We start from the raw sequence: 24,494 nt of genomic DNA, 5'->3' as shown, positions 1-24,494 counted from the left end.
CGCGGCCCGACAGTGCCCGACCCTCCCGGGAGGGGCCGGGGGCCCCACTGCCCCCACTGCCCCCACTGCCCCCACTGCCCGAGTTGCGCGGGGGGCCCCGCCCACGGGCCCGCCCCGCCCCCTCACGGGCCGGCCCGGGGGCGAGGCGGAGCGCGCGGGGAGCCACCTCCCGAGGCGGAAGCGGAAGCGCCGCCGGGCCGCGGCCTTGGAGACGCGGGGGCGGGGCCGGCGGAGAAGCGCGACCTTTGACCCGCGGCGGGGCTCCGTGGGAGTCGGCGGGCGGAAGTGCGGGCTGCGGGTGGCCATGGAGGTAACGCGGGGCCACGGGGGCCGAGGGACCACCGCCCCTCCCCTCCTGCCCTCCCCGCCCGCCGGGGTCTGCACAGCCGCATGTGACCGGCTGGCTTTCGTTGTGTTTTGCAGGAGCGTGTTCACGACGGGGTGGCCTCGCCGGCCGCTCCTGGGACCGGGAAATCCAAGGTGAAGAGACGCTGGAGCGGCGGGGTCCTGCCGGGAGGGGAGGGGGCTCCCTGGGGGACAGCTTTCCTCCGGGCTCTCGGCCTGAGCTGTCACGGTCGCGCGTTTAGTCCCTCCTCTCGGAGCTCCCTGATGTGAAGCCTGAGTTCGTCTCCTTGCCGCCCGGCTCAGCGCTGCTGAGGGATCCCGCAGTTTCCCAACGTTAGGTGAAGCCGTCTGGTTTGTGAGGTCCGAGCGGTGGGCGGGCGTCGCGGGCTCGGCTCTGCCTGCGCTTCCGCTGATGTGAGCGATGTGAGCACAGGTCACCGCTGGGGCCCTGAACGGGCGCCCAGGAGATGGGGACTTGCCGCCGAGGTTTATTGTTTCAAGCTGACTTTGAGACACTCGCCCAAACACTCGTCTGCATTGAAGCTTCATGGTAACCGTGAGATAAATAATGTGGTTATGCCAGCTTTACGCCTAAGAAAACTGAGCCCGCAGGGGTTAAGGAACTTTCCCTGATTTTTAGGTAAAGCCTAAACGCACCCTGATTCATCTTACCGCTGTAATTAGGCTTACGTGTTTTCATGTGGCCAGAGACTCCTTTCAGCCTTGAATAGGACGAAGCAATTTTACAGATCTAAGGAACTTTACGTAGAATTAGTCCCAGTTCCCTAATTTTGCAATTAAAGAAATCAAAATCTAGAAAGTGTCTTAACCTGTAACAAGGATATCTGTAACGTAAGAGGATATGTGCGATTTTCTGTACATTTCATAATAGTTGCCGAGCTAATAGTTATTGAGTGAAACTTGCATTTGCTAATCTTAAAAAATGTGGTGTTTGGTTGACAAAGAGATCTATTCAGTAGGATGTTTTTTTATTTTTAGGCAGACTTTATGTTTCTTTATTGTAGTATAGTAGAAACATGAATTCTCGCAAATTGGTAACATCACTGCCTCTTCCAGCTGGAAACATTGCCCAAGGAAGATCTTATCAAGTTTGCCAAGAAGCAGATGATGCTAATACAGAAAGCTAAATCGAGATGTACAGGTATTGGGTTGAAAATATTCGTCTTGACCGCAATCTTGTTTAATCATGGTTACAACTCTTAGCTTTGTAATAGTACATTGGCTTGTTTCGTTTATCAGTGAATCCAATAATATTAGCATAGTGGAATCTGTTATTACTTAACATTCTAAATTTTGCTTCTGGTATTTTTTATTATCTCATATCCCTAAACTGCAGTTACCTTTGAATTAATAAAGTCAGGGAGGAGGATTTTTAAAAAGTTTGTTAAAGTTCAGCACTTTTTTTTTTTTCCTCATGTGGATCTTATATTCTTCTGAGTAAAGCATTTTCTTCTAGAGTTGCCAGTTGAAATGTTAGAGACATGAAGTTCTGAGCCCAAGGAAGTAAGAGGCCCCAAGTAAAGTAGTAAAAGATTTCTGTTCCTGGAATTTTGAAGTATATTTATTTACTGAAGTTGGTTGATTGCCTATTCAGTTTCCCTTTCTTTATATTCCAAAAAGACAAAGATATTAGTATTCTTTTTTTTTTTTTTTTGCGGTATGCGGGCCTCTCACCGCCGTGGCCTCCCCCGTTGCGGAGCACAGGCTCCGGACGCGCAGGCTCAGCGGCCATGGCCCACGGGCCCAGCCGCTCCGCGGCATATGGGATCCTCCCAGACCGGGGCACGAACCCGTATCCCCCGCATCGGCAGGCGGACTCTCAACCACTTGCGCCACCAGGGAGGCCCTTAGTATTCTTTTTTAATATGTGTAGGTGAGCTCTTGAATTTTTAGTAACTTAACTGCCCAGCCTAAAAGCCAAGACTTATTTACTACTAGAAAAGGTCAAACTGTGTTTCCGGAGGTTGGATCAGCTTATGATAAGAGAGTAATTTATTTGGAAAGATGTTCTAGGCTCCAGACCTAGACATGAGTTGATGAAATAGATTAACATGTATGTTTAATACGAGGTTAGTTGTTGCTTTAAGATTATACAGTAAGAAGTTATTTACAGCTGAAATAATGTCTGGGATTTGCTTCAAAAATATCAGAATGCATAAGACAAGAGGGGAAGGAGGAAGTGAATACAGATTGGGATGAAACAAGGTTGATCATGTAGTAATTATTAAACCAAGATGATGGAGCATAGAGATTAATCACACTATTCTCTCTGGGTTCTTTTAACTCGTTTGGAGTTTTCCATAATAAAAAGGAAAAAAAAAGGTAATGCTGGGTGAACTTAGTGCTTTCTCAACATATCTGCTGCTTCTTAAATGTATTCTAATTTATAGTGATATTTTTTAAGAATATACTTATCACTTGAGCCAGTAATTATCTTCTTTATTTCTGAACTAGTATCTTTTTATTTTTTTAATTGTTTAGAATTGGAGAAAGAAATTGAAGAATTGAGATCGAAACCTGTTGCTGGAGGAACTGATGATATTATTAAGGTAATGAAACAGTTGTGAGTATTGCTTTAATATTCATTTCTTTACTTAGAGGAGATGCCTGGTGATAAATCGGATTTCCTTCAGGGCTGTCAGCCTGCTTGAGCACTATCTGGCTTCCGTGCCTTTTGTTCCACTTCCTCTCTGCCCTTGGTTACACTCTTCACCTTTCTGATTGACTGTAAAAGGAGAGGTGAATGACCTCTGCGTCGCTTTCTGTTCTGAAGTGGTATTACTTTCTGTCCTTTCATCCCTTACACATTCTGTAATTATGGTTATTGCTTCAGTCTCAGGCCTGCTGTTCCCTCTCCCCATCAGAAAACCCAGCCACGGTCAGGACTTTGATGATTCTCTCCATTCCCATGGTTCTTTGTTAAACACGTCATGTCTTACTTGCTAACCACACTTACCTTGATAACCCGTAATTGGGCTCTCTTTCTCTTTTACTTCTACAGATTCTCATCAGATGATAGAATGTTGTTTTTATATTGTTATTCCCTGTTTAAGACCCTGAGTTGCTCATTCTTACTTATGTGCCCTTAATGTAATTAAATGCTTTTCCTTCCCCCACTTCGCCTACCTTCTTTAAAGTTTCTTTGCTTCTCAAAGCTCTGCAGAAATTTTTTTCCTTGCTTTTGCATATTTGTAATTTGAGTCATAGTATCTATCTATTCTTTGATTATATGTTATCTTAGTCTCCCAACTTGTGAACCATGCACAATTGAGGGACTCCCAGGGAGCTACTACCAGGAGTCTTTAAATCACTGTGCATACCTTGCACTACCGTTTTGTTCTTCATTTAGCTGGAACAGTTTATGAATCCTGAGTGGTGTGCACAAATACCATTTGGATTCGTAATGTGCTGATTGGTTTAAGCATTACTGAATTCGTAATGGTTTTGTTTATTTGGTCACTATGTATTTCCCTAATTAGTGATAGCAAAAGTACAACTCCATGTAGTTAAAGAGCACTGACTGTGGAGCCAGACCTCCTGATTCAGATCTTCAGACCCCTGCTGTGCCACACACCAGCTGGGTGACCACGGCTAAGTTTCTTAACTTCCTTCTCTTCCTTCATCTCTAGACTAGGGATAATAATAAGGCCTACTTTTATAGAGTTGTATTATGAATTAGTACATACAGTACGTAGAGCTGGATCTCTCACGTAAGTACTCAGTGGTTTTATTATTACCATATATTATTTGGGGGATATTTTCTACACACATGTCTACATACATACATCCATGCACACCCACACTAAAAAGGAGGTTTTTGTATTTGAAAAGAGCACTGCAGAGATTCTGTTCTAATTTTGCATCAGTTAACTCTTAGCCCTTAAAATACTTTTCATGCTGTTGCATTTCAGAATATTCAAATATCTGTCCCTTATTTCCTCCTTATCAATGTATTCTCCCCTTCTGTCAAAACTACTCCTAAAAATTTAAGGGTAGACGGGCTTCCCTGGTGGCGCAGTGGTTGAGAGTCCACCTGCCGATGCAGGGGACACGGGTTCATGCCCCGGTCCGGGAAGATCCCACATGCCGTGGAGCTGCTAGGCCCGTGAGCCATGGCCACTGAGCCTGCGCATCTGGAGCCTGTGCTCCACAACGGGAGAGGCCACAACAGTGAGAGGCCCGCGTACAGGAAAAAAAAAAAAAAAAAAAAAATTGAAGGGTAGAAAATTTCTCTCAGTTAGCTAACTTTACCTTTCAAGTTATTAATTTAATATTAAAGCATGTTATCCTGGCCACTCAAATCTCAGAAAGTTAAAGGCTGGTAAAATTAAATGAGAATGAAATCTTTGGTTTCTAGTGTTAATGAGAAAATTACATTGGGGAGTGATTGGCGGAGCTGTGTATCAGTTATTCAGTTGCTGTAAGTAAGTTTTCTTTTTTAGGAAAATCATATACTGCAATGTGATATGTCCTCTGCACCTCTGGAAAAGGGAAAAGACTTTCTTGCTATGTTTTATCTCTTCACTGGGAAAAGTACACTGGAAAAACATGGCTTTGAATACAGAATTTTCTGTCCTTCATAAAAATGTATGGCTTTTTACAAGTTGTAGTTGTTAAAATTTCTGATAGTCATCTTCTAGTGCATTGAAATACATCTAAAGTTTTATTGCAAACCTGGTATATTTGACCTTTAAAAAAGAGGAATAAAAACCCATATTTTCGGGCCTCCCTGGTGGCGCAAGTGGTTGAGAGTCCGCCTGCCGATGCAGGGGATACGGGTTCGTGCCCCGGTCTGGGAGGATCCCATATGCCGCGGAGCGGCTGGGCCCGTGAGCCATGGCCGCTGAGCCATGGCCGCTGAGCCTGCGCGTCCGGAGCCTGCGCGTCCGGAGCCTGTGCTCCGCAACGGGGGAGGCCACAACAGTGAGAGGCCCGCATACCGCAAAAAAAAAAAAAAAAAACAAAAACCATATTTTCCATGTCAAAATTTGAGGTGTATGGTATTACAGTGAACTTATATGCTGCTTCCAAATGCAAGAGGAAGGTAAAAATTGCATGTCAAGATATGGAATTTCTAGTACGTATCACTTATTGTTTTCCCTTTGCTGGAATCAAATTTGTATTTCCTAGGAAATAACTGTCCATTTGTGCCTCTAGTCTTTAAGGATATTTATAGCTGTTTTCAGATAATGTCCTCTGTATATCTCCTAAAATTATTAATGTTTTCAGGCTTCCCCTGATAATTTACCAAACAGAAGTTTACATTGCAATATTATGTAATGTGAAAAAACTAATTTTAAAGCTAAAATTGTTTTAACAAAAGTAATATATGTTCATGATTTAGAAATAGTACTAACAACTAAATAACTTATAATTCTAAATAGCTTATGGAAATTATCTCTGTATTTCTGAATAGTATGCTTATACTGCTTTTCCTTGATTTATCCCTTGGTGAGACACTTAGCTATTAACTTCCTGTTACAACAGATGAAAATTTAGCTGTCTTTCACAATGACTCCTACTTTCCAACTGGTCAAACAGATCAAATAATCGTTTACATTTTTTTCTGGACACCTGCCTCCTAAAGCCTTCTGTCCTGTGCTAATTTGGTCTGGTTGTTCTCCAGGTTTGCTGTGGTTTTCCTGGAGTTGGTCTTTTGCCATGATTCAGTGAATTATACTGCTTTCATATGTTGGCCCCCACCCCGTTTGCTGGGTCACAGGTCATTCACTTTCTTGGTTAACCTCATTTTGGTAGAGCATGTCCTTCTCCAGCTTCCTAAGAACAGATGCATAGGAGGAAAATTTTTGTGTCATCTTGTGTTTAAAAGTGGCTTTATTCTACTCTCATGTTTGAATAATAGCTATAACTTGGTATAGAACTCTAAATATTTTCTACATCTGCTTTGTTTTTGTATTTTTGAACAAAAGAGTTTTTCTTTATTATTTCACAAAAGAAGTTCAGAGGCAGTTCTGGAGTGATAGTTGACTAAGGTTTGTTTAGGATTTTATCTCAGTTTTAATGTTTAAGATTAACTTTATCTGGGGCTTCCCTGGTGGCGCAGTGGTTGAGAGTCCACCTGCTGATGCAGGGGACACGGGTTCGTGCCCCGGTCTGGGAAGATCCCACGTGCCGCGGAGCGGCTGGGCCCATGAGCCATGGCCGCTGGGCCTGTGCGTCCGGAGCCTGTGCTCCGCAACGGGAGAGGCCACGGCAGTGAGAGGCCCATGTACCACAAAAAAAAAAAAAAAAAAAAAAAAAAAGATTAACTTTATCTAAATTCACAGTGAAATGGGTCTGTGATTTTCCTGTCTGTAGGGTCCTTGCATAATGTTATCAAGTTATGCCAGTTGTGTAGAATAACTTGAGAATTCTTCTTGCTTTTTTGTTTTCTCTGAAAAAATTCATATGTAATTGGGATAATCTGTTCTTTGAAAGCCTGATAGAACTCACCTATAAAATTATCTGTTCCTCCTGTTTTCTTTGGTGGACAATTTTAAACCACTAGTTTGATTTTTAAGTAGTAATAGTATTGATGATGCTTTTTAATTTTTTTTCTTGAGTTACATTTTTCTAGGAATTTTTATCCATACCATTTTACTTTTCAGTATGATTGGCAGATTTATAATTAATCATAATATTCTTCTTAACTGTATAATCTGTAATTTATATATAGATAGGTTCCCCTTTTATTCATAATATTGTTTGTGACTTCTGTCTTCTCTTGATCAGTCTATTTTGTTAGATGTTTTTTTTTTTTCAAAGAACTGACTCTTGGCTGTTCTATTTTCCACTTCATTAACTTCCTTTCTGGCTTCATTTTTGCAGGAGGTAAACTTTCTCTGGGGGAGGGGGGGCACTGGTGATTTCTTGCCCATTATTCTAAGCACTCCTGATTGAGATTGTCAGTCAGTCCAATTTTTGAACCTGACTCTCCAGTTCCTGAGCATTTAGTTTTCTAATTAGTGTTTGCCAGTTTGTCATGTGTTTCCCTGCACAAGCCCTTAGGTTATAGCTTTCTTCTTTCTAATTCACGTCTTCCATGTCCTCCACTTTCAGTTTTCCAAAGATATATTGAAATTTCTCATACCCTTATGTCTTTTCTCCTTTTTACTTTGCTCTTATGTATATAGCTTTTTAAATATTCTTACTTTAGCATGGTTTGGAAAAGGTGAGGAGGTAATTATGCATGAAGTCAATCCACCATTTTTAACCTCAGGCAAACAAATCATCCTGTTCCAAAACAGGCATTGACCATACGTCTAGATGCTATTCTTTTGGAAAAAGCAGAGACTGAGCAACGGTGTGTTTCTTTGAAGAAGGAAAATATTAAAATGAAGCAAGAGGTTGAGGTAAAGCAACATTTTAATTTTTTTTGCTTTTTATTATATAGTATAGTTATGCATTTTAGAGCCACGACCTTAAAAAGCATCTGATCTGATTTTAACTGTAATATTTACAGACAAAGAAACAGATTGATATTTAAAAAGAAAAATAACTGGGCCTCCCTGGTGGCGCAGTGGTTAAGAGTCCGCCTGCCGATGCAGGGGATACGGGTTCGTGCCCCGGTCTGGGAGGATCCCATATGCCGCGGAGCGGCTGGGCCCGTGAGCCATGGCCGCTGGGCCTGCGCATCCGGAGCCTGTGCTCCGCAACGGGAGAGGCCACAACAGTGAGAGGCCCACATACCGCAAAAAGAAAAAAAAAAAAAAGAAAAATAACTGAAATCACCCAACTACATAGAGATAGAGCTAACATTTACTTGTTCCATTGTTTAATCTTCATTTTAGTTGTAATATCATTCTTTAATAAAAATGGGAAAAATACCTATTTTATGAAAAATTACCTATTTAAATAAGTTGATTGTCACACATACTCAATGTTATCTAAAAGAAAGAGAGAGGGAGAGAGAGAGAGAGAAAGAGAAAGAAAAAGAAAGAAAGAAAGGAAAGAAAGAAAGAAAAAAGGAAGGAAGGAAAAGAAAAGAAAAAAGAAAGAAAAGAAAGTTGTGTGTTCAGTTCTGAGATATTCAACTGTCTTTTGGGTCTGTGCTAATTTTCTCCCAAAAGCTGTATTACTCTATTCAGGAGATATTCATTAAAGCCTATGACTTAATACAACTTACATAATTTATTACCATTTAAAGGAAAATTAAATTCAGAGATTTCCTAGCTTTTAGTTATTGCTTTGAGTAACCTATTTAGTACTGCTTAAGGTAGTTAGAGCTTCTAAGCAGAATTCTTGGAATCTCAGTATCATATTTCTTTATGTACATTTCTGCTCATTTCTTCTTTTATGAGCCTATGTCTAATATTTTTCCTGAGGGCAGGGGTTTGTTTTGTCTTAAATAATTTTTGTGTGCTTACTTTTATAGGATTCTGCAACTAAGTTGGAAGATGTGCACGAGGAGTTTGAACAATCACAAAGAAACTATGTGAAAGAAATGGAAAATTTGAAAAATGAATTAATGGCAGTACATTCCAAATACAGTAACGATAAAGCTGGTTGGCAAAAGGAACTGGAAGAAGCAGCAAAAAAACAATTAGAGCTTTCAGAACAAATCAAATTTCAGAGTGATTCTGAAGATAATGTTAAAAAACTACAGGAAGAGATTCAAAAAATTAAGCCAGCCTTTGAGGAGCAGATTTTATGTCTGCAAAAGCAGTTAGAAGTTGCCACAAATGAAAAGGAGCGAGAAATTACTCATCTCCAAGGAGTCATTGAGGCTAATTCTCAGCAGTACCAAAAAGAAATTAATAGTTTGCGAGAAGAACTTTTACAGTTGAAATCTACACACCAAGAAGAGGTGAAAGAATTGAAGTGCCAAATTGAAGCATCTGCTAAAGAACACGAAGCAGAAGTAAATCATTTAAACCAGCTAAAGGAGAACTTAGTCAGCCAGTGTGAGCCAAGTGAGAAGAACCTTCAGGAGAAATATGAATGTGAATTAGAAAACGCAAACCAGGAAAATCAAATGTGTTCTTTGCTCTTACAGGAAGATACTCTTGTAGAACAAGCAGTAAATGAAAAAGTCAAACAATTAGAAGATACCCTAAAAGAACTGAAGTCTCAACATAGCATCTTAAAAGACGAGTTAACTTACATGAATAATCTTAAATTAAAACTTGAAATTGATGCCCAGCATACAAAGGATGAGTTTTTTCACGAACGGGAAGATTTAGAGTTTAAAATTAATGAATTATTACTAGCTAAAGAAGAACAGGGGTGTGTAATTGAAAAACTAAAATCTGAGCTAGAAGATTCAAATAAACAATTTTGCTGTACCATAGAACAACATAACAAAGAAGTACAGAGTCTTAAGGAACAACATCAAAAAGAAATATCAGAACTAAGTGAGGCATTATTGTCAGGTTCAGAAAAAGAAAAATTAACATTGATGTTTGAAATACAGGGTCTTAAGGAACAATGTGAAAACCTACAAAAAGAAAAGCAAGAAGCAATTTTAAATTATGAGAGTTTACGAGAGATTATGGAAATTTTACAAACAGAGTTGGGGGAATCTGCTGGAAAAATAAGTCAAGAGTTTGAATCAATGAAGCAACAACAAGCATCTGATGTTAATGAACTTCAGCAGAAGCTCAGAACTGCATTTAATGAAAAAGATGCTCTTCTTGAAACCGTGAATCGTCTCCAGAGAGAAAATGAAAAGTTATTAACACAGCAACAAATTGTACCAGAACTTGAAAATACCATAAAGAACCTTCAAGAAAAGAATGAAGTATATTTAGTTAGTCTCAGTCAGAGAGATACCATGTTACAAGAATTTGAAGCAAAGATAAGTTCTCTTACTGAGGAAAAAGATGATCTCATAAGTAAAATTAAAAGTTCTCATGAAGAGGTGGAGACTGTCTATCACAGACGTGAACGGGGAGAAGGGATTATTGTAGGACCCAGGGAGAAAGTGGAGCAGACTACCCAGTACAACAGTGAGCTAGAACAGAAGGTAAATGAATTAACAGCACAACTAGAAGAAACCTTAAAAGAAAAGGATCAAAGTGACGAAAAACTGGAAAAGCTTATGGCTCAGTTGAAAACTCTCTCTGAAGACCAGGAAGCAGTGTCGTCTGAAGTGAAGTCTCTTCATGAAGAAAATAGTAGACTGAGTTCAGAAAAGAACCAGTTGAGCAGGGATTTGGAAGCTCTCCTGTCTCAAAAAGAAGGAGATTTTATGCTGAAGGAGCAGATTTCTGAATTAGAAAAGAAACTTCAGTTAACAGTTGAAGAAAAAGATAATTTAAATAAACTCTTGGGAAATGAGCAAGTTCAGAAATTATTTGTCAGAGCTCAGTTGTGTGGTTTTCTTGAACAAATGGAGTCAAAAGTTTCAGAAGAAAGTGAAGAACAAGATGTTGTAAGTGTCCTACAAGCTGTAGGTGAATCCTTAGCTAAAATAAATGAAGAAAAGCACAACTTGGTCTTCCAGTATGGTAAAAGGGTAGCAGAGTTAGAAAAAGAGATTAAGTTCCTCCAAGAAGAGAATGTGATTGAATGTGAGAAACTTAGGTCTTTACTAAGAGACCATGAGGTAGAGAAAGCTCTCTTAAGGAAAGAGTTAGAAGAAACCCTCTTGGAAAAAGAGGCCCTGCAGTCTGATCTTCTAGAAATGAAGAATGCTAATGAACAAACAAGGCTTGAAAATCAGAATCTCCTAGTTCAAATTGAAGAATTATCTCAAAAATTATGTAGCAAAAATGAAAACCATAATGAAAAAGAAAAATATTTTATAAAGGAGCTTGAAAACCTAAGGCCATTACTAGAACAAAAAGAATCAGAATTGCAAGATGTGAGAGCAGAGTTGAGATCATTAAAGGTACTATTAATTTGCATTTTATTGATTTTAAAATACTTAGTGCTAGTCATAGACTCTAGAAAATATATAATTGCACTTTGAAGTCAGAAGTAAATTTTTAGCATTTAAGATCACATGCATATTTCTGAAAGTACATTAAACATTTTCACATCACACTTTATCACATTGATCACTTTTTGGTTTTAGATCATTTCAGAATTTTGTTTTTATATAAGATTAGATGATTAGGGGGTTAAATGTTAAAATTGTATAATTAGTTACCAGCAAAGCTACAAGTAAACATGGAAAAATTTGAATTTCATCCTTGTGTGATACACATATTAACTTAAAGAGCACTGTTGAGCAAAAATGTAGGCTAAAGTGGTATTTAATTTTAGCCAGAAATTTAGGGTTTTTCCCCAAGTCATGACAGGATAAACTATAATCATCATTTAATCTTTTCCTTATTGCATTATATATTTGACATCTGTTGGGTGGTTCGTCTTGGCCTTGGATATTGCTGTTTTTTATAGTAAAAAACATGACCTATACTATGTTTATAGTAAAAAGCATCAGTCTACATGCAAGATAAGGTCAGAATTACCTGGTCTATCAAGGGAAGAAAAAGACTGTTCACCATATTGCTTTTTGTATGAATTCTCTTTGATAATGATTTTTTTCATGCTTAACATGACAGCCAGTACATCATGGGGAATGCAGTGATTGTCTTTGTTTTTCCTATAAAATCTAGGATTCCTTAGAGAAATCACCTTCTGTAGAAAGTGATCAACCTTCAGTAAAAGAGTTTGAAGAAAAAATAGGTAACTATGGTTTTGCATATGTTGTCACAGTTAATTACACAGATTCTTCTTAGTGTTAGAATAGATTGGGAAGTATTGTCACCAATTAATGAGTTGTTGAAAACATGAGTAGCTCTCTCTTGCTGATGCTGCCACTCTTGCCCCGCTGCCATCTGTTTGCCTTCCCTTTCAAAACTCTCACTTTCTATTGTTTAATCCAAAGGAATGATGTGATTCCATTTATAAATGGTTCCATGATTGGTTTTGGATTTTTCATGCATTTAGCAACCTTATTTGAATGCCCAATTACCTAGGCACTGGTAATAGGAAGGGGGTTAAGATACACACCACGCAGATCATGTCTTCAAAGAACGCACTGCAAGAAGGGGCTGTTACTGCAGTACTTCGGGGTGTGGACGAGGTACGCTGGTGACAGTACAGGAAGACATGATGAACTGCTCGTTTTGAGTTAGGAAAAACATCACAGAATCGGCTGTACTTGTGTGTTGAAGAATGAGAAATTTGACACGAGAAGAAAGGTACTGCAGCAGGAGGGAACAGCAGGTGCTTGTACATTAACATCCATGATGTTCAGGAGCCTCCTAGGAAATTCTGGAGAGGCAGGAGTCTGAGCTTGAAAGGGCTGGTGTGTTGTGCAGAAGGGCTGGGACTTCCCCATACCCATTTATTCCTCAGAGTAGCATTAGGAGGTAGCTCTTTTACTCCCATTTTAAGATGGAGAAACAAAAAAAGTGTTGTGTGATGTACCCATAATTCCTCAGTTTAATGCCCAGTGGGATTGGTGGGGGAGAGGGGACGGGTGGTTGAAAGAATTTGGAATGACCCACAGTTTTCTGTAATGGATGACTGGCGAAGGTCGGGTTAGGGGAGAACATGAGTTCAGTTTTAGACAAATGAAACTTAATCACCACCCCAACTGGAGATGTCGAGTAGACTACTAACTGAGCAAATCTGGAGTTATGGGGAGAGGGTTAGACCAGATAAAACTCCATGCTTAACACACTGGGCATTAAAAGCCATGAGGTTGAGATCCCAAGGAAGTGAGCGTAGGAGAAAAGACGAGCACCAGAGACAGTTTTCTGTCAAAAGTCAGAAAGATAGAAACAACCAAGGAGAAGGAGAAGGAATAGCCGGTGAGGTAGAGCCCAGAGCATTAGATGTCTTTGAAGCTAAGACAGGTGAAGTACAGGTGGAGGAAGTGCTTGAGGAGGGAAGAAGGGTCACACTAGCACTCAGAGCTAACCTGAACTAAGCAGCATCCAGCTCACTGGCGACTTGATAACACTTGCCATGATGTACTGAAGCCAGAGCCTGGTTGAAGTAGGTTCAAGGGGAAAATGGGGGAAGAGAAATGTGAGGGCATGTATAGACCATGCCTAGAAGGAGTTTTGCTATAAAAGAAGACATGGGACTGTGTCCAGAGGGGAGGTGTGCTCCTTTTCCTTTCTTTGTGTGAAGTTTCACCTGTCCTGTCATGACCCCATGACCCTCCCCTCTAGCTGCTTCCACTCTTTGTTCCTGACCTTAATCTCTTGGTGATATTTTTCTTATTGCATGTTTGTAAACTGTTTGGAAAAAATCTGTTAGGGGGATTTGCTGCACAAGAGGGGAGAATTGCTACACTGATGCCTGAGTAGGTGAGAATGTGCGGGATGACATGCAGAAGTGGAACACTTGGCCTGTGCTGCGTGCACACACAGTGCACCTGTCGCAGCCAGAGGAGGGCAGCATAAGTGAACACAGGTGCTGTGAACACTGGATGAAGAAGCAGGGACAGAAATTCAGATCATAGCTGAAGTTAAGCAGAGATACCAAGAAGTAAGATCTGGAACACTGGCGTTTAAGTCGGGGAGATGGCAAGAGAGGCTACGGGAGAGATCCAGGTTGGACATGTAAGCAGATTGCAAGTTCAGTTGTGAAAATCAGACCCACCAACCAAGAGGCATGTGCCTATGGATCATAAATGTTTAAGTGCGTCTGATATCTCCTCTACTTGATCCTGATCTGCACATCACCACCTAAAAGCCTAGCATACTTGGCGTTTCCAGGAAATTTTCTACTGTTAAAGGAGTCCTGACAGCCTCTCCAGTTTATAGACACTTATGAAATAGCTAAAAACAGTAGGCTGGGACTTCCCTGGCGGTCCAGTGGTTAAGATTCTGCACTTCCACTGCAGGTGGCACGGGTCTGTCCCTGGTCAGGGAGCTAAGATCCCATATGCCACGTGGCATGGCCAAAAAAAAAAAGGCTGTTTTGGAAGATTGAAGAAAATGAAAATTCTTTACATTGTTTGCCTCATTTAGAAAATAAGTAATTAAGCTTTTACTTTAAAAAATAGATATTAATATTTTGCTTTTACTTTATTACTTTTAATCTCGAATTGCAGATTTTGTGTTCCAGATTAAAGATCCATTTCTAGGGCTAAAGTAAGTAAATAATGGGTGTATTTTTTCTCTTTTCCTTTGAGTCTATAGATAATTGTTTCATTGTATGTTTTTAGCATATCTGGAAGAAGACTGCAAAGACAAAGAGGAGAAAATAGAGAAGTTAAAGCTAGTTGCTTTGAAGGCAAAGAAAGAACTAGGTTCTAGCAGAAAAGAGGTAAGGTGACTTAAAAAGGCGACGTTTAAGGAACTTACATGTTAGAAAATCAAGTTTATCTCTACATAAAAAACTATTGTATATTTAAAATAGGCCCAGACACTACGGGAAGAACTTGAATCTGTTCGTTCAGAAAGGGATCAGGTGTCTACTTCCATGAGAGATCTCATTCAAGGAGCAGAAGGCTATAAGGTAAAAATAGTTATTTTAATAACAAGTTATATTTGTAACTTCTAAGTTAAGGAATGCACTAGAAATGTAAAACTCTTGTCCATAACATAATCACCTTGTATTTTTTAGTAAATCTTTTTTTCTATTTTTTTATATAATGTATCATCCTAGTATCAGATTTTAAGTGACTAAGCTTTAAATATGCCTTTAAGCTATTGTTTTTTAAAACTAAATTTCTGTTTTGGGATTTCCTAATAAAATCAGTAACAAAAAAGATGGCTATTGTTACTGTTATTATTTAATAGTCTTCTGGCCAGGTGAATAAATGTGAAAGTTAGACATGTCTAACACGAAAGTGAAAACATTATTTGAAGGCAGTATTGCTTGTCTACCTAAATAACATGAGAATCTATTATAAAAAAATATAAGAATTAAAAGTAAGAGAGTACCATTATATTTCTTTATGCATTCAAATATTTATACAGCCAGGCTAAGTACTGATTACTGGGGAGACAGTGGTCAACCAAGTAGATGGAGTTCCTGTCTGCTTGGGACTTAAATTCCAGTGGCAGACAAAAATCCAAGAAAATACTGTGTGGAAAAGTAAAGGCGGGTGGGGGAGGAGAGTGGCCAGTAGTCAAGTGGGATTTGATGGAAAGAAGAAAATACCAAAGTAGTCCAAAAAAATGAAATTTCAGGAAGAACTTTAATGAGACTAAGTGAAAAGAGAAAATTGACATCTTGCTCTACCAGACACTAAACTTTATTATAAAACTGCATAATATGATACAGTTCTGATGCAAAAATAAGGCAGATTAATTGAACAGAAGACAGAGACTTCTGGGGACTTCCCTGGCAGTCCAGTGGTTAAGACTTCGCCTTCCAGTGCAGGGGGTGTGGGTTCGATCCCTGGTCGGGAAGCGAAGATCCCACATGCCTTGGGGCCAAAAAACCAAAACAGAAGCAATATTGTAACAGATTCAGTAAAGACTTTAAAAATGGTTCACATCAAAATATCTTTAAAAAAAAAAAAAGAGAGACTTCTTTATAAAAACAAGCACTTAACAGGCCCCAGGCACTCTTCTAAGTGCTTTACATGTCTTATCACACCTGATATGTATGTGATAAGTATGTTATTAATGTTGCTGATTCACCAGTAAGGAATCAGAGGCACGGAGGTCACAGAGCAAGTAACTAGTAGAGCTGGGGTTGGATTCAAGCAGTCTGGTTCCAGATCTGTTCTTTTACCAACTAAACTATGCAACCCCAGTAAGATTTGAAAACAGAGAAGCCAATGCAGAAGGAATCAGAAAACTACTTCAGGAAAATTTGGTTAGATTTTTACTTCATGCCACACACCAAAATAAATTCTGCAGTTTTGTCAAAAATGAAAGTGATTTTTTTTAAACCTAGAATAAAATACTTGATCATTTGAGCTCTGGATACAAAATACTTTTCTCAACTTAAAAGCAGTTAAAGAAGTTACAAGGGAAAAGAAAATTGAACTAGATAAAATACAAAATTGACATATGAAAATATGACAAGGGGTTAGTATCCTTAATATATAAAGATACAAGTCCATTTTTTAAAAAACACTTCTTTGAAATTCAGATATGGGGTTGTCTTTTATGAGCCATTAGGAGCTCGCTTCTTTACGTTTTCAGAACCCATATGATTTATTATCTCCTGCAAAGGTAGACCAGGTATACCAATTTATTTGTTTAAAATATGTATTTCAAAGGACTGGGAAAAAAGGAATAGAACATCCAAGAACTGTGGAACAGCTGCACAAAATATAGCATATGCATAATGAATGCCATAGGAGAAGAGAAAGAGCAACAGAAGTATTTGACACAATAATGACTGAGAATTTACCCAAACTAAGGTCAGACACCAAGTTACAGATCCAGTAAGCTCAGAGGACACCACATGGTACATACCAAAACAGTTACACCAAGGCAAGTCATTTTAAACTACAGAAAATCAAAGATAAAGTCCTGAAAGAAGCCATAGGGGAAAAAAATATCTGATTTATAGAAGAGCAAATATACGAATTACATCCAACTTCTCAGAAACCATACAAAAAAGAAGCATGTGGAATGAGTTAAAGTGTTGAGAGAAAAAACCCACCAACCTAGAATTCTGTGCCCTGTAAAATTATACTTCAAAAGTGAAGGAGCAATAGAGTTTCTCAGATAAAAATTGAGGGACTTTGTTGCTAGTAAACATGCCTTTCAAGAAATGTTAAAGGTTCTTCAGAGAGAAGGAAAATAATATAGGTCAGACCCAGAAGAGACAACACAATATTTTTTGTTTTTTGTTTTTGGCCATGCCTCGCATGTAGCATCTTAGTTCCCGACCAGGGATCAAACCCAGGCACCCTGCAGTGGAAACGTGGAGTCTTAACCACTGGACCGCTAAGGAAGTCCCCAACACAATATTGAAGAAGAACAGAAGAACAAAGCGGGAGGATTAACCTACCCGACTTCAAGACTTCTATAAAGCTACAGCAGTCAAGACAGTGTAGGATGATATTGGTAAAAGAATAAAGAAACAGAACAGTGGAACAGAATAAAGCCTAGAAGCAGACCACAAATATAGGCAACTCATTTTTGACAATGGAGCAAAGATAATCTTCAACAAATGGTGCTGGAACAACTGGACATCCACATGCAAAAAAAATGAATCTGTCCACAGACATTACACCTTCACAAAAATTAACTCAGAGTGGATCACAGACATAAGTGTAAAACACCAAACTATAAAACTCCTAGAAGATAACATAGGAAAAACATAAGTCATCGACACCCTCGATGACCTTGGGGAAGACTCCAAAGGCACAATCCATGAAGGAACTGATAAGCGGTACTTCTTTGAAGGCCACTTTCAAGGAAAATTCAGAACCATTTTGTTAGTTATTTTGTACAGGGATTCATTTTATGCAGGAGAGCAGTCAGTAGTCCAGGAACAAGGCAAAAACAGGATTTATAAGAAGCGGGGAGAGGAAACACAAACTACAGGCAATCTGGAAGCAGTGACTCGTATATTTTGGAGGATAACCCCACAGGCTGGTGTATAGCACAAAGATCAGTCCCAGGATTCTGTCCTTGAGTAGGGGCCAACTAGGAATATCAAAGAAAAATATTCAGTTGGTTTTAGAGTCTTCAGAAATTGATGAACGTTTTGCATCAAAGGGTGAGACTGTATAAAATGTCTTCTTGTGTTCTTCGATTAGCACCTCTGCCTCACCTCAGGCCAGGCCTGAAACAATTCCCGCAGCAGAATTCTTTAGGTGGAGTTAACGGGACCAGGTTAAACTTTTTCTCCTCCCTCCTTAAATGTATACATTTCAGAAGTTTATTTTGGATGACTAGGATATATAACTGGGAGATGCTATATTGTATACATTTTAAATCCTCTTCCCTTTAATAGATTTCCCCACCCATACTAAAAGTCGTCTGGATTATGCTAATTGTATTATATAACGCCATTGGGTATTCTATCAAATGTTGAACCTAGGTAAATATTTCAGGCTTCCTGAATGAACTCATAAATCTTGTATTAAGATGGCTCAGTAATACAGTCTGGCTGGTTGAATGTATGATAATACCCTAAAGTTAAATCCTTTTGTCTTTTGTTGAAGAATCTTGTATTGGAATATGATAAGCAGTCAGAGCAGTTGGACCTGGAGAAAGAACGGGCTAATAATTTTGAGCACCAAGTAGAAGACCTTACAAGACAATTAAGGAATCTGGCTTTTCAGGTAACTTTAGATTGAGCAAATGCATACATGGAAATTGTAATAAGTATATTTCAATTCTAATATTTTTTGCACAAAAAATTAAAATTAATACATAGTCAGAAACTTTATTTTCTTCTTCCCACTGTTGGGAGAAGAATATGACAGAAAACTAGCCACCATCCCATCTTACTTATTGCTGTAATCTCAGTTCTTCTGGGTTTTTTGTTTTTGTTTTCATTTTCGCCTTTTCCTCTGTTAGTGCTCCTGGTCTCTTGTAATGTTTGCCAAATTAATATCAACAGTGATAGTGTTTTAAACTTACTCTTGATTTTACGTTTTCATTCTGTGGAATCGATTTTGAAATCTTTTTTATGCTATCCCAATATTCTCATTAATGTTGCATTTTATTCTTCCTCTCCTGTGTGTATTTTCTGCATGTTTACAGTAATGAATCATTTGTCATTCTAGTGTGAAAAATTAAACTCAGATAATGAAGACCTCCTGGCCCGTATTGAGACACTGCAGTCTAACACCCGGTTATTAGAAGTGCAGATTTTGGAAGTCCACAAAGCCAAGGCCGTGGCAGACAAAGAGTTGGAAGCTGAAAAGCTTCAGAAAGAGCAGAAAATAAAGGTAAAAACAGTTCTGTGGGGGGCCTCCCTGGTGGCGCAAGTGGTTGAGAGTCCGCCTGCCGATGCAGGGGATACGGGTTCGTGCCCCGGTCTGGGAGGATCCCATATGCCGCGGAGCGGCTGGGCCCGTGAGCCATGGCCGCTGAGCCTGCGCGTCCGGAGCCTGTGCTCCGCAACGGGGGAGGCCACAACAGTGAGAGGCCCGCATACCGCAAAAAAAAAAAAAAAAAAAAAAAAAAAGGATTAATTCATTTATACAGTGATATTTTTATCAAAGTATTTAAGTGAATGAAAGACTTGCTAATGAGTAGCATTTGTTAATATAGCAAAGTTTATTAAATCCTTAATGTATGCCAACTATGAATTTGAGAATCCAAGTTACAATTTTTGGGTGTATTTTTTTTTTAAGTATGGAACTTTCTGTACTTTATATGTCATTTATTTTATAGCTCCTTACAAATACTTTTTTTTAATGCTGGTTGGCTTAGAGGTGGCGATGTTTTTATTTTTAATTTTAGGAGCATGCCAGTTCTGTAAACGAACTTGAAGAGCTTCAGCTACAACTGCAAAAGGAAAAGAAACAGCTTCAGAAAACCATGCAAGAATTAGAGCTGGTTAGAAAGGTAAAATGAAACACCAGACTCAAAACCGATACCAGTATTCACATTCTTAAACTATTCTGTAAACATAGAAAAGAAATATTTGAAAAACAAGGTTACTTGTGGTGCTGAAATACTGCTTTATAGATTATTTGCCTCTAAATACTGAAAATTTAACTTAGTTCTCTGAGTGCCTGTCTCTCCAGAAGAATCCAGGCTCACAAATTATTAGACTTCAGTTTGCTATTTTATTTTTCATACCTGATTGTTGTATGACAAATGAAGATTTAATTAATGTCAAAAGCTGAAGTTTGTATTATGCTTTGAGCTTTGGCTAATTTTTCTCTACTTTTTCAAAGATGAGGGCAAAAATAAAGGTACTATAAGAGTTGCTTAAATATGAATATATATAAATAAGAGCCCCACAAGAGCAGATAGACCGATTGTAGTTAATGAAAACTATAATGAAATACAATGACACTGAAAAGTCAGATTATTACAAAAATACTTTATGAAATTACAAACTAGAATATATCCAACTTGAAGTTTCTGCATTAATGTATAAACTTTCTCTATAGAACCAGTGTGTTCCTGTGGCATCCTTTTAGAAATTCTGGAACAAAATTAACTCATCTAGTGTTATGTGGATCTTTTATTATAATATGTGCAGGATGCCCAACAAACCACATTGATGAACATGGAAATTGCTGATTACGAACGTTTGATGAAAGAATTAAATCAAAAGTTAGCTAATAAGAACAGCAAGATAGAAGATTTGGAACAAGAAATAAAAATCCAAAAACAGAAACAAGAAACCCTGCAGGAAGAAATGAGTGAGTAAAATAGAACCCACTTTAGCTCATGGTCACTGCCCCCAGCAGAAGTAGGGGTTGGTGGTGGTGGGGGATGCTAGTTGTTGGTTTCACTAGCCCTTGGCGGCCAGGTCATCCACACAGCAGGGACCCTGCCCGAGGACCAGAGAGGGGGCTGTGAAACCACTTCCTGTACCCTTGTGTGCAGTCCAGGTGGGTGCTTAATGTATTCATTCCCGTAAACGTTTCTCAGGTGGTCCTGGGCCACCATTTGCTGATTGTCAGCAGAGTGGGATAATGCAGTAGCGGCGAAATCTTTCTTTTTCAGGTGATTATATTCCATTTTATCTGTTAAATAATTTCTAATGTAAGCATCTAGAGCTCTAAGTATCCCTTTAGGCACTCCTTCAGCTACAGCTAACAAATTGATACGTTGTATTTTTATTTTAATTCAGCTGAAAATACTTTTTAATTTCCTTTGAATCTTTTTCTTGGCCCATGGGTTTTTTCTTTTGTTTTTGGCTGCATTGGGTCTCGTTGCTGCATGCAGGCTTCCTCTAGTTGCTGCGAGTGGGGGCTACTCTTCGTTGCGATGCGTGGGCTTCTCATTGCGGTGGCTTCTTTTGTGGAGCACGGGCTCTAGGTGCGTGGGCTCAGTAGTTGTGGCACGCAGGCTCAGTAGTTGTGGCTCGCAGGCTTAGTTGCTCCACGGCATGTGGGATCTTCCCGCACCAGGGCTCGAACACGTGTCTCCTGCATCGGCAGGCGGATTCTTAACCACTGCGCCACCAGGGAAGTCCTGGCCCATGGGTTTTTTAATTCCTAAGTAGTTAAAGGAATTTTCAGATATCTTTCTGTGAATGGTTTCTGTAAATCCTCACTATGCACATAACCATGTCTTCCAGCTGCGTTCTTGTGCAAACTGGGTAGCAGGGCTCCAGGTCACACACGTTGCAAACATTTGGTTTTGCGAGTTAGTCAACTAGCTGAAAAAGAGTCTTGAACCTGGGAAAAACTAAAAAGAGCTGCTTATTCAAGAAGCCACCCACTGTCACTGGTGAATAAGTACAGGAATGAGAGGTTCAGGCAGCAGGTGCCAAGAGCTCAGAGGGAGGAACTTCTTCCGACAAGCGATTGAAAGTTGGGGCTTGCGCTGGGCCTTGAGATTTGAAGAGAAGAAGCAGGTTGGGAAAGGGTGGTCCTTTCTGCAGCATAGTTACGAGCAGAAGTGAAAAGAAATAACATAATTTTGGAAGTCTTAACTAGTTGGAGGAAAAGGCTTGCCCTGTTAGGGAGAAGTGAAATGTAATTAGGAAGCTCTTCTTTATCCAGTTCGGAAAGGCCCTGAATACCAGAATGTACTTGGGCCCTTTTGAAGGACAGCAGGACAGATGAGTGAGCACAGTGTGGAGTCTTGGAAATGCTGCCAAAGCCTCGGGTAGCACATTCTCCGGAAGGCTGAGCTGGGGAGCCGGGGACCCCCCGGGGAGGAGGGTGAGGACACATCAGGACAGTGTCCATGCAAAACCCTCAGCCAGCTTACTCTGCCTGGGGCGTGAGGAACACACATCTCCTTAATCCCAGGCCCTCCAGCATCAGGTCCCCGTGTACCTTCGCAGCCTAACCTTCGTTACTCCCTCGATGCAGAGGCCCTTCCTTCTTCCTGAAGCATGACTCATGTTTTTCCACGACTGTGTCTGCTGCTGTGCCCTCACCCTCCCACCCCTTGTGCTCACCTTCTGGAATCCTTACTAATCTTAAATGTTTGCTGTTCCAGGAAGTCTTCCTTGTCCCAAGCAGATATAACCTGGATATAACCTTGAGCCAACGTGGGTCCGCATGGCCTTTTGCATTTCTGTTTTAATAGTTATATTTTGCATTACATTATCACACTATCCCAGGCGGTATCCCCTAATTTCCTTCTGTGTTCTCGGAGCTCATATTCCTGGAGCACTTAAAGGCTTTGTATGTAATTTGTGCCTTGTACAATCTTTTCAGGACTGGGTAAATAGTTGCCAGGAAATAACTGATGATAACATATCACAAAGGCAAGTTAAGGTATTTTCTTACAGGACACCTGCTCTTGTTTACTGAGTGATACAGTCATTGCATGTGGATTTAACTTCATGGAGTTAGTCATTGCTGGTGGGGTCTTCTAGCAGCGGTCACATGGCCACGTTCGGGACCTAGACTCAACATCAGGCACACTTGTTCTGTAAAGGACCAGGTCGTAAATCTCGGCCCCAAGGTTTCTGTCGGACGTTCTTTATTTGCTTCACAATGACTGTGGCCAGGTTGGCCTGCTGGTGTGGTTGGTACTGTGATCTGGACAGTGGATCCACTTATTCCCATTTGATGCTTGTTTCTTCTTTACCTCTGTTAGCATGAACGTTTTTTGTTTTAATCATGTTTCAGTCTGTTCCTTAATGAACTATCTTTGTCCTACAAAACAATTAGTATCACAAACAGATCAGGTCTGTGCCTCTAAGGTGATTGGAAACACACAGCACCTCTTTTGAGGTATTTCTTACACGTAAAGTCTTTATGTTTTAGATAGTAAGTATATGCCTTTATTTTAGAGATACGTGCTAAAATACATACAGACAAATGGATTTCAAGCGTGGGGGGCCCAGGGGGCACAGGAGTAAGCGAGAGTGTGGGTCTGGGGTTGCAGACGTTTGCTGTAAAGGGCCAGAAAACAGGCATTTTCAGCTTTGCGGGCCCTGTGGTCTCTTGCTGCACTAAAGCAGCCGTAAACAGTATGTAAACCAACTGTTCACAGAAACAGGCAGCAGCAGTGGCCTGTGGGCCTGACGCCTGGTCTGGGTGGAATGCGATGGGCCATGTGTTGGTGATCGTTAAAGGCGGTGACGGGTCCAGTGGGGTTTAGTGTGTTATCGTCACTGGTGTCATACATGTTTGCAATGGCCCGTAATAAAAATCCAAGGCAAGTTCCTTTCAGAGATGGGCTAATGCAAAGAAAAGACTTATCATATGTTCACTTAAATTCACTCATGAAACTGTTGCTCCTGAAACGACCTCTCCCACTAGCTTCGCTGCAGGCTTCAGTACAACAGTATGAGGAAAAAAACACCCAAATCAAGCAGTTGCTTGTGAAAACCAAAAAAGAACTGGCAGATTCAAAGCAAGCGGTATGTGGATTTCTCAGTTTCATATTTCAGTCCTTGTTCACAGAGTATTTATGAATAACTTCACTATTTAATTTAACCGAGTTTCTTGTTCTGTAGGAAACTGATCACTTAATACTTCAGGCGTCTTTAAAGGGCGAGCTGGAGGCAAGCCAGCAGCAAGTAGAAGTGTATAAAGTAAGATTCTTTTTACTCTTTAAGATTTTAAAAATTTGCATGTGGAAGTAAGGTACCACTTGGGGGTTTTTCTAAATATATATGTATATATTAAACACATGTGTGCACACACACACACACACACATTTTTCCCCCTAAATATTCTTCATCAACATTTTGAGGAAGGAGAAGCAGTGAGCCAAGTGTGGCTTATAACTGGGTTTACCACTGAGCATAAGCTTGGTTCTTTTCATGTATTTGAAAACCCATAATACATTTAGAATATGGCAGCAGAAAAGAAACAGGGCCCCAAACCTACATCTGAACTTTCTAAATGATAGTACAGTCACAGGAATCTGTTTATAAAAAGGTTTTATATATTCATGTTACATTACATCTATTACGTTTATTTTTTGTTTATATTTTTTTATATCCATTATGTTTATATATAATATCTTTAGGTATTTAATTAAACATTGAACTGTAACGTGTGGTCTGGAATTTTCTTCATGATTGATTATTTGATTGATTTTGATTCAAGGAAAACCAAGTTAATTTATTGTGAAAATGTTCTACTCGTATTGGCTCCAGTCTTTCAATAATCATAAGTTAAAAATCTTACTATTTAATTACGT

At 39.7% G+C, this 24,494-nt stretch overlaps 1 protein-coding gene across 1 annotated transcript in view; it reads left to right on the top strand.

Annotated features, from left to right (window-relative positions):
• Nucleotides 1–234: 234 nt before the first annotated feature.
• The window catches only part of GCC2 (GRIP and coiled-coil domain containing 2), a 36,921-nt gene continuing 12,661 nt past the window's right edge, over nucleotides 235–24,494 (top strand). Inside the window, exons 1-15 of the mRNA XM_060117083.1 lie at nucleotides 235–310; nucleotides 424–480; nucleotides 1,423–1,507; nucleotides 2,848–2,915; nucleotides 7,614–7,718; nucleotides 8,741–11,197; nucleotides 11,928–11,997; nucleotides 14,498–14,598; nucleotides 14,692–14,790; nucleotides 18,413–18,532; nucleotides 18,980–19,144; nucleotides 19,662–19,766; nucleotides 20,413–20,575; nucleotides 23,606–23,706; nucleotides 23,803–23,880. Coding sequence (XP_059973066.1) covers nucleotides 305–310; nucleotides 424–480; nucleotides 1,423–1,507; nucleotides 2,848–2,915; nucleotides 7,614–7,718; nucleotides 8,741–11,197; nucleotides 11,928–11,997; nucleotides 14,498–14,598; nucleotides 14,692–14,790; nucleotides 18,413–18,532; nucleotides 18,980–19,144; nucleotides 19,662–19,766; nucleotides 20,413–20,575; nucleotides 23,606–23,706; nucleotides 23,803–23,880 — 3,780 coding nt within the window. The 5' untranslated portion in view covers nucleotides 235–304. The remainder of the gene's footprint in view (nucleotides 311–423; nucleotides 481–1,422; nucleotides 1,508–2,847; nucleotides 2,916–7,613; nucleotides 7,719–8,740; nucleotides 11,198–11,927; nucleotides 11,998–14,497; nucleotides 14,599–14,691; nucleotides 14,791–18,412; nucleotides 18,533–18,979; nucleotides 19,145–19,661; nucleotides 19,767–20,412; nucleotides 20,576–23,605; nucleotides 23,707–23,802; nucleotides 23,881–24,494) is intronic.

This window comes from Mesoplodon densirostris, chromosome 14 (assembly GCF_025265405.1).
Source record: "Mesoplodon densirostris isolate mMesDen1 chromosome 14, mMesDen1 primary haplotype, whole genome shotgun sequence".
Lineage (NCBI taxonomy): Eukaryota > Metazoa > Chordata > Mammalia > Artiodactyla > Ziphiidae > Mesoplodon > Mesoplodon densirostris.
The sequence above is the reverse complement of the archived record's forward strand: the minus strand, read 5'-3'. Positions and strand labels throughout refer to the sequence as shown.